The 10,000-nt window shown below is 39.3% G+C and overlaps 2 protein-coding genes across 2 annotated transcripts in view; one reads left to right on the forward strand and one right to left on the reverse strand.

Moving 5' to 3' along the window:
- LOC138040086 (uncharacterized) overlaps positions 1-988 on the reverse strand; it is a 1,266-nt gene extending 278 nt beyond the window's left edge. Inside the window, exon 1 of the mRNA XM_068885874.1 lies at positions 1-988. This exon is cut by the window's left edge and continues 278 nt beyond it. Coding sequence (XP_068741975.1) covers positions 1-988 — 988 coding nt within the window.
- A 5,830-nt stretch (positions 989-6,818) lies between these two features.
- Positions 6,819-10,000, forward strand: part of LOC138040087 (delta-like protein 4) — an 11,023-nt gene continuing 7,841 nt past the window's right edge. Inside the window, exons 1-4 of the mRNA XM_068885875.1 lie at positions 6,819-6,825; positions 7,436-7,756; positions 8,305-8,421; positions 9,275-9,400. Of these exons, the coding sequence (XP_068741976.1) occupies positions 6,819-6,825; positions 7,436-7,756; positions 8,305-8,421; positions 9,275-9,400 (571 nt within the window). The remainder of the gene's footprint in view (positions 6,826-7,435; positions 7,757-8,304; positions 8,422-9,274; positions 9,401-10,000) is intronic.

Here is a 10,000-nt window from a genome sequence, read left to right on the forward strand (position 1 = left end):
CAAGTCGTGATTTCCTAAATTTGCGTTCTGCTTGACGTTTCTCGCGCTTCATGGCCCTGAGATCAGATGTGTACCAAGTAGAACGAGGCCGATGGGTTACCCATCTCGTTTGAAGCGGAAAATTAGCATTGTAGACTTCCCCAAGAGTAGCATTATATGTATCAACTGAGATATCTTGATCGAGAATCAGTTGCGAGAGTTTGTCTGTCAGGTCGAGCCTTAGCCGATCCGAGTCAAAGGTTTTATTGTTCCGGCAGGTTACGAGAATTCTGGAGCGAGGTGGCTTCGCGAAGTTCAGTTTACACGTGACAACCCGGTGGTCGGAGTAGGTATCGTGCAGAATTTCAACCTCCTTTATTAGTGATTCATCTTTCCTCGTAATGATCAAGTCAAGAGTATGACCACGGCAATAAGTAGAGCTAGATACATGCTGAAATAAATTGGCAGACTCTAGTAAGTCAATGAACTGACGGGCCTCGCTGTTAGAGGAGTTATCAATATGATAATTGAAATCCCCACAAATAATTAAGGGTCTTCCATCCAAAGTAAGTTGTTCGCAAAAACCCGAGAACTCCTCAAGAAACATAGCTGAGCTAAGATTGTTTTTCTTTGAAGGCGGTGGTCGATAAATTACCACAAATCGAGCACCGAAATTTTTGTATTTCACAAAAAGATCAGTGTATTCGACGGACTTGAAAACAGCATTTGCTTCTCTTGTTATTGTGAATGTTTTACGAGCAAAGAATGCTATACCACCACCCCGTCCTGTGACTCTAGGGACTTGCCAAACAATGAAGTCATTAAGTGAATTCAAAATGCCTGGAACAGAGGTGTTAGAATCAGAGCAGAGCCAAGTTCCTGTAACGGCAAACATGTCTAAATGATTTGATAAGATAATATCACAAATGATCGAAGATTTGTTATTAATGGATTGGGCATTCCAAACAGCGAATCGTACTTTACGATCACCAGGATTAAACTTCCGCATAGGTCTCAAATAGGACAGATTAGAAAAGTCTACTGTTCTACTATCTGTCCGAAATCGTGGCAGATGGTCCGTAATGACTGTTTGAATATTAAAGAAACGTTGATCAGATGTAGCCACTTGGACATTACGGTTATAAGACTGCCGACCTGCTCTGTTTCCTCTATAATGATATAAACCTGAGTTCTTCAATTCTGTGTAGATGGATTTAGGAAGAACCCTAGAACAAATTGAAGTTCGGCGAATTTTGAACAGTCGATCTCTTGAATATGTAATCATCGAATCCTGACAAGAAGACATATGCAAATCCACGCAAGATCTTGAAATACAAATTCTATTCATTGAAATATCAGGACCAGGATTCGGCGAAACATCCATAGACACTGTAATATCAAGCGGAGGGCCATGTCCAGGAAATGGAGAGATGTTAGACCATGTTTGCTCCATTTGGAAGCCGCAAAACGAGATTTATAGTAACCATGAACTGTAAGGTCAAGTTTAAACCAGCCACCAAGTTTCAAGATAAAAATCCAACCAGTATCTTCTGTAGAAAGCTCAGTTCCCATTAAAATCTTTGAAATATGCTGTTGTAACAAGGACTTAGGACTACTTTGGATACGTCCATGAATCAAGAATAAGAGTAAATACGCATAAAAACAACCAAAAACTACGGAGCAGCGACTCCGCGTGGCAGCCATTGTCGCGCCGTATAACCAACGATAATGATATTCAAACTTCTCCGCACAATTATTTGTGGCATAGTTGAAAGGAAAACAAATTACTTCATTCGTGACACTCGTCACATAATTCGTCGATTATGCTCAGTCCGAGAAATTTAAGATACATAACAAAAGGGACACTGAAAAACGCAGACTGCAAACTGCAGACCGATGAAAATTCGGTTAGCCTGAATTAGGCCTAAATAACATTCGGTTAGCCTAATTAGGCCTAAATAAAATTCAGGTTAGCCTGTTTACAGTTAGCTCTCAATAATATTGAGGGTAACACCATATCGCCTACGCTTTGTGAACTCGCTTACAAAGGCGATTTCACTTCTCGACGTAGGCGACTTCGCTCAACCCATTTCAGCCTTTACTCTTAAAAATTTTAAAGGTTGGTGAGTGCACGCGATACTAATCGAGTGTATCGTTGAAACTTTCGAAGTTATATTAAACGCAATTCAACCTCGATAAATCAACGAGTGAAAATCGATGTTAGGTAAATTTACGATTCGTTGACCATTCGAAACACTACTTAAATATAGCTCGAATAATCTAATGAGATCAAAAATACAAAACAATATGGCGGGGCCGCTGGTATCACCGACCAGCAGTCGAAGAGAAAACGTTGGTTTGGTTGACCGGTATTCAGAAACGTTCTTTCGCATTCCCGTTCCTGTCATATTTCATTCTATTGCACCCAGATGCGGAAAACAAACGAGCGCCAGGAGCGCGATAATTACGCTAAGCCATCCTAACCACGGCAAACGTGTGCTGTTTTACATTGAGGAGGCTTCGACTAATAATTTTTTTCTTTTATCTGGTGCTTTTCAAATGTTTGCAAGAAATCGTTGCAACTCGGCACAGTCTTCCGGTATCAATTGGAAATTCACTAATTCTGGCTAACCTTCGATGGCGTCGAAAGTCATTGTAACGTGAATGGCGTTTTTGTGGATCTTTAAACAAAATATACCCTCATGCAGCTAAGAATGGAACGTCAATTGGATGAACAAGTCAGGCGGTGAAAAATAAATATCTGGAATCTTTAAAGCGACGAGTAATGGTCTTCGACAACAATTTCATTTTTCGCCGTTGGCTATCAAGTGAGCTTTATTTCTAATTTTTTGCTAACTTGGTATTATATACAACACTAAAATCAAATGACAATTTTTTTATGGATTTAACAATCATTAAAGGAATCGAACGCCTTGAATGCATCACAGTGTTTACTGAAGTCGCATGTAACTTGTCTGGCAATTTACATTTATTTTGTACTCAACTCTGCAAAGATTTAAAAAAAATGGAATGTGACAGTGAAGAATTATTTGAATGAAAGCTTGTTGTCTCTTTTGTGCTTCATTGTTTACGGTCAAGGTTCTTTCGAAAAGGGCTTGATGTGAACTGTCAGAAATTTAGTTAATTGCATATGCTTTGTGACACGGATTGTGTGTCTTGTTTGCACGCGCGCAATTGAGATAAGAAGGGGTTTTTGGCTCTAATAGCAAATATTTTGTTTGTTTCAAAAAATTTTCGCTGGAAAAGGGTTTCTGTGATATTTCCAGCCTTTGTGAATTTATCATGTTGTGTAATTTTTGAGCTTAACAAATTTGCATACGTGGGTTGAAATGTGACGCGGGAGGATTTTTCTGGTAGGCCAAACTCAAGAGTTGGGCGACTGTGATCTTTGTGTTGACGCACATTTCTTGTCAAACTTTATAACACTTCAAAGGAAAAGAAAACTAACAATAACAAAAACCCGGTGTCTTTCCATCATTTGACACAGATGCTTCACTGTTTCGCGAGTAAACACGCCGCGATAACTTGATCACGGCGCCCGCTGAATTCGATTTTGCAATTTACTTGTGCAGCCAAAAGTACAATAACAAAATTGAACGTAGCAAAAATATCCCAAAATGTTTTTTCGCTGATGGTAAATTTTAATATTCGCGGTTCAAATTAAAAGTTGTTTTCATGTCGTAAATTTTGTTGCTGATGGCAAAATATTTTATTCTCGATCGACCGTCCTGAAAACTTCCTTCTGCTCTTCCTAAAAACTGTGTAAGTAAGTGTAATCAAATGGCGACAAGTAAAATTAGGAAATAATTTCACGCGCGTTTTGTCAAAATTCTGATAATTTCCCGAGCCTTTAGGTATTTGATTACCTTTTAATGTCGTGGGTGACAAATTACGCTTACAACCGTAAATCGCTCGAGTACTTTATCCAACTGCTCGGGAGGAATCATCTCCAGGTTTTTCTCAAGGCTATTTTCGTCACACCACTTCTCCAAAACCCTCACCCAGTTAATTGTGCTCTTTCGCTTATTTAAATTTTCTGCCGCTTCTTTTAATTTCGTAACTTCTTCACTTTTGGTCACTGTCTTAAATCTCGACGCCATCTTGGCTCTGATTGAGAAGAGATGTTACCATGGCAATTTTGTAATTTCACAATGTGAAATTATCAATTAACGCTGAAATTTCGCGCCAAAATTAAGGGGTAATTTGTCACCCATGATATTATAATATTTACTTACTTTTGCATCAGTATTAATTTGTTTTGCATAAAGCAAGCTAACAAAATCTGTACCTTGCTTAGTTCTCATTTTTGAGCGTTAAAATATAATTTTCGGCCCTAGGCTTCTGTTACACAGCGGAATATTTTTAGGGCACCCATCCAAATACTAACGCCGACGGACAGGGATAAACTTCAGTGAACTTTTGTATTACAAAGCTGTCAGAGGCTAAGAGTGCACGTTTAAACTTGTAGTAAAAAGAAGTTTTGAGGGAACTTGAAAATGATCAACATGTCAGCCTAGAAGCCAATGTTTCTCGATTCCCTTTTATTTTCTTCAATCTTTCTGGGTTTAGTACTCTGCTAAAAACCACATGTCTTCTCAGGGGCTATTTACCTAAGACTTCTACCATGACACTACAATGATATACAATACCAAAACAATATCGTGTACTATTAGAGCTACATATTACGCAAAGACAACTTGAATCTCCTGGAAGACAAAACGCAGCTCAGTTGACAATATGGAATAAAGCACTGTGTTACTGCACTACCACAGGTACGCAATGCGTGCCAATTTTTTCTATAGCCTTAGAGAAAAGATCTGTTCCGTCGTATGAACGTGTGAGCCAAAGGGCCTCTGCTGGCACGACTTCTGGGTGACCCCTTAAATGGTCTTAATGACCCCCGACTTGAAAAAATTGACTGGAACGCTGCAGCTCAATACCACCCAACTCAGTCCCTTCTGTTTTTGAGTAGCACTTACCACAGGCAACCCAGTGTATGCTCATGGAGCGTCTAGTTCCTTAAGTTTCACAGGTGTTTAATTAACGGCGACATAAAAGGAGGATCACGAGATGATATTTTCACTTTGATGAGCGGGAAACATTCGTTATACATCTGAGTTAAAGCGTCACTGAGCTCGTCAGTCATGTCATTTACGTCATTATGCGCTAGGATTTGTAACCAATCACACTCCGCAAGCTTGCAAACCAATTGTATTTTCCTTTGTTCCCTTGCGTTTCTTGCATAGACAATCTTCCCTATAAGTTTGGCATTGACTTGAGGAGTCATTAAGACGGCCAGGTTGTCAGATCGAAGAAGACCTTTAAATAATGTTGGAGCGGGCTTTCGCAGATGCATCTTATTTGTAAGGAAGGGATCCAGTATTCTATCAATTCTTGTTGGCTTTTAACCATCTGTACTAGGTTATGTTGACCTAATGGATCTCGAATATTTAATTGATTAATATCACCAGCGATGATTATATCGGTGTCAGGCGTGGATAAAAGGATTTTTTCACAGCTTTAAGATAGAGGATTTAGTAGAATCTCATCATGGTACACTGGATCAGGTGGACGATAAACTACTCCAACATGGAATTAAGAATTGTTGTTTTGATTAAGCACCAGAGACATTTAAGGTCGTTGATGTTGAAGTTGATACGATGGATTTTCCAATTGTTTCTCCATAGGATAGCAACCTCAGCTCCCATTCGATCATCTTTACGATCCTTTCTTACTAAAACATATCCGTCAGGACATACTAGACTAGAAGAACTTTGCTGTTCAGCCATGTCTCCGTGATGAGGCAAATATCGATGTTTATGCTATGAAGCTCAGCTTGTAAAGCAGGAGCAGTGTCGGTGTTAACAATCGATCGAGCATTAATGACCATAATTCTAGGTATAGTTTTAGCATGTATAGGACCAGGCTTTGCGCAGTTGATTGTAATCACATTCCTAATGAAGCGTAATGTATTTCTTTTAGGTGTCTAGTTAGGTTGCTTGGTATTAATTCCCATTGGGGTAATTAGGCCCTTTATATACCACTCCTCGTGAATGTCGCACCGCTTGACGCCGACCAGTTTACTCGAGGCTGTTTTTTCCTTATTATTTTGTATTGTCGTTTTAACTAGCGTATGACTTTTTCTTATATTCCTTGGCTTGTACCCTGTATCCAGCGTGTCCCCGGCTTAGTTTTTTGCAAATAAACTCGACCATTGCTGGCGGCTTCCCCCACTATTTGTTTGTTACTTTCTCTTCTATACATATAATAGAAATGTTTTCTATTCGGCTGAGCGAAGCGAAAGAGAATAGAATTGTTGATTCCACTGTAAGATCTTGAAGATCTAAAATTTGCATAATGCCAACAGTTCGATGCCAGGGAATCGATTTGTCGAGCGTTGTCCGACAGAATGACTAACCCTGTTGCCTCGTGTATTCTTTAGAAAGCCCAGTTCCTTAATTCGATGAAATACTTGTGTTGGTACGTAATTTGACACCAGGTTATTACGGCATTGTCGGCCCAAGTTCAACAGCACTCCTCGAGAAAGCATGGGAGAACTTCACGCGAACATAAAGCTTAATACTAAGATAGAGACTCCAAAACTAGCTATGACCTTTTGCTAAAGCTATTAGGAAATATATACTATAGATAAAAAGCGACTTAAAAGTTTATGAAACATCAAAATGTAAAAATTACGAGGAGAACTCAACAAACGCTGCAAACCGTGGCGCTTACACTTACACAAATGCTCTTGATTCACTTCTCTTCTCAGCACCAAATATGGACCCGAAGGCATTTATGATTCGATAACACTAATAATGGATGGTAATGAAGTATCTCTAAGTGACACTTTGATGAATTGAATTGTTTGTGAATGTAAGTTGAGTACTTAATTGAGAGGATGCTCTGTAAAAAGATGAATATAATATATTCGACTGTCAGGTTGTCAACAAAAGGCTGAGAAAAAGGCTAAATCTGGCAAGTTGCGAGGGCTATTACATTTTTCTGTAAACTAGAGACATCGGAGAGTCTAAAATGCAGGATAGAATTTGCCCCCTTTCATGGTACCAAAAGGACATTTTTAGTGGGTTGGCTCATGGACTGTACCGATAATCAGTTAATAATAATCTGGATAGTTAATTTAGCCAGGGGAGTGACTTTTGTTTGTTTGTTGGAAACATTAGTGCTTGATATAAATGCGTTTGAGGTCGTCCAAAGTTAGGGCAGGTAGCTTCCTTTTTTGTGTCAAAGTTGTGAAAGGTGGCGGGAAGCACCAGCTATGCGGCTGCAAATGAGTTTCTATATCAAAATGTAAATACTGCTGTATGCAAGCAGAGCTGTAGTGCTATTATTTTTATGAATTTAATAGGAAAACGAGTCGGTAGGCTTAGTGTACTTTTTTCTTATAATTGTTTACTCACTTCTGTTTTCAAAGACTTCAGTGTAAGACTGGCCGGATCACCAATCAGTAATGCTGGACGAGTGGAGGTGTTCTACGCTGGAATCTGGGGCACAATTGATGGCTACCCTTGGAGTATGATAGATGCTCATGTTGTTTGCCGTCAGCTTGGATATCCAAGGGCAATTTCTTCCGGAAGAAGTGACCAGTTTGGTTTCGGCAAATCCGCAGTTTGGTTTAGAAACGTGAGATGTTTAGGAAATGAATCCACTTTCCAGGAATGTCCAAAATCCGTCGCTGCTTATCTTGCAAACCCCTATTGGGCAACAGTATTATGCAAATTACCATACCAGCAAGGTTAACTATTGTTGTTTATTTTCAGCCTTTTTTCTTCTCTCATAGTACGAGTAATGTTTTTGTACCGTATTCAGACAAAAGGGAAGACGAACTATCAAAAAGGCTATATCTACCAATGAAAAAGCATCTATAGTTTGAGAACATTCAGCTTCGGTGCGTTGAATTTCGTTGAAGTCGATTCATGATCACAGGAATACGTTATCTTCATACAAAGGAATTTTCATTTGCCATGCCAAACAATTTTAGAAAACCCTTATTTTTCTTTAAATTGGTAAGTGCGGCTTTGCTTCTTTATATTTGACCACAAAGTTAAGCCAGTTTTCACGTTAAGTTTTCTTTAATGCCCAAAATCGGTCGCTGGGCATTTAGAGCGAATCAATATACAAGAACATTTGTTTATTACTGTACCATCCACTTTTTTAAAAATGTCTTAGGGAATTTTCCCCTGGTAGATGATACACACTCTGAAGCAATTTTAAAATTACATTTCACACGCAATTTAACAGACTACTCTAAACTGATAATTGACGTTTTTCTTGACCTATCAGGTACTTCTCAAAATTGCTCTAACCTGAAGTGCAAAAGCAATGGAAAATGCATAAACACTCTTGCTGGTGCTGTCTGCAACTGCACTGACGGTTTTTCAGGTCTCCAGTGCGAAATACGTGAGTTGCAAAACGCAATTTTTATTGATGTGTCCAGGGACGTATCCAGAAAATAAATAAAGGAAGGCAGAAAGCTGAGGCCAAAGAAATTTCCCTCAACATCCCCCTTTACCTAAAATGAACATTTGATCCTTTGAAATGCTGCCTACACCATTCTCGGAATACAGCGATGTGGCCAAAATCTAAGGCTTTGGAAAACGACCTTTGAGACTTACAGAAACCTTAAATAATTTGGGACAAAAAGCATCCCTGTCGACTCCTTGGCCCCTCTACTAAATCAAGCTCCGGTGTCTAGAACAAAATGACATTAAGAGACAAGGAAGGACTACCTGGTTCAGACCTTGGGGCTATGTAAATTGCGTTTCCCGAAACGTTAATGTAGGTTCACAGGAAATTCAAAATGAAGTTTCGCTTAAATCTCCATGTCGGCATTTTCAGATGAGCTCACGCCTACGGAGGGACTGCCTTACAACTTTGGGAAATTCCCAAGAATTCCCGGCCAACTCTCATTCTGCGTCTCTAGTTCTTTAATTTCCTTCGGTCGTGAATATGCAAGAGTTAAATTTAGGTCGAGACAAATGCCGGCTCGGTTAAATTAATCATTTTTCCCTGTGTGATGCGAGGAAAGGGAGTTCTCTCTGTAGACGCGCTCAAACCAGGAGAAATAACTCACAACGTTAAACTTCACACCCGTCTGGTTAACTATCTCTCTGAAGGAAAGTGAAGGATGCAACGTATAATTTTTGGCTCAGCATTATGGCATTACAATGCCAAAATAATGATCAATGGCGGTATAAGAAAAAGGTTTTCAATCAGATCCTTTAAATTCTTAATTCATGTACTTCCATTTCAGCGTTGTTTAATCCATGCCAATCTTCTTGTCAAAATGGTGGACAGTGTTTCAGAAATGAATCTTCATTCCTCTGTGCCTGCCCAAAAGGATTAACTGGAAAACTCTGTGAAGAAAAAATCGTGAACGGTGAGGCTCTTTTCACTTTAACTTGTTTGTTTGATATCACGCCTTGATCAAGCTTTCTGTATCATCAAAGACTGGCTCGGCTTTAGAGTACTCATCAGCTTAATAGCACGTTACTAATTACTGGATTGTGAAACTGACCAATTTTGATCATCCACAGGGAATATATGATGACACTGACATGATCCAGTTTTCGCAATAGTTTAGAATTACTGATAGTTTTTTGGCATAATAAACCAACTTTAGTGTTTCGCTTAACTCGTCGAGTGGAAGCAAGAGAAATCTACTTGCGCGAAATATGATATAGCGAGAAGCGGGTCTTCTTTCGGAAGGGAAATTCGAGCCCGCTAACGAATAGTCAGTTTTGGCCACTTTTCAATCCGTTACAAGGAGAAAGGTAATGATTGTATCTGTCTTCTATGTTGGAAACGGGCTTATGCAACATTATCCATACCCGACAAAAGACGACCCGCACTCTGTACGAGTGGTACAAACATTCTTCCAAGCTTTGGTAAGGTTTGGTAGTTTTCTGTTGACATATTTGCGAATCGAAAGGGCGCTGTGACGTGTTATTAAACAAAGCGATAGGAGTCGCTTCATTTC

Source organism: Montipora capricornis, chromosome 3 (genome assembly GCF_036669925.1).
Source record: "Montipora capricornis isolate CH-2021 chromosome 3, ASM3666992v2, whole genome shotgun sequence".
NCBI lineage: Eukaryota > Metazoa > Cnidaria > Anthozoa > Scleractinia > Acroporidae > Montipora > Montipora capricornis.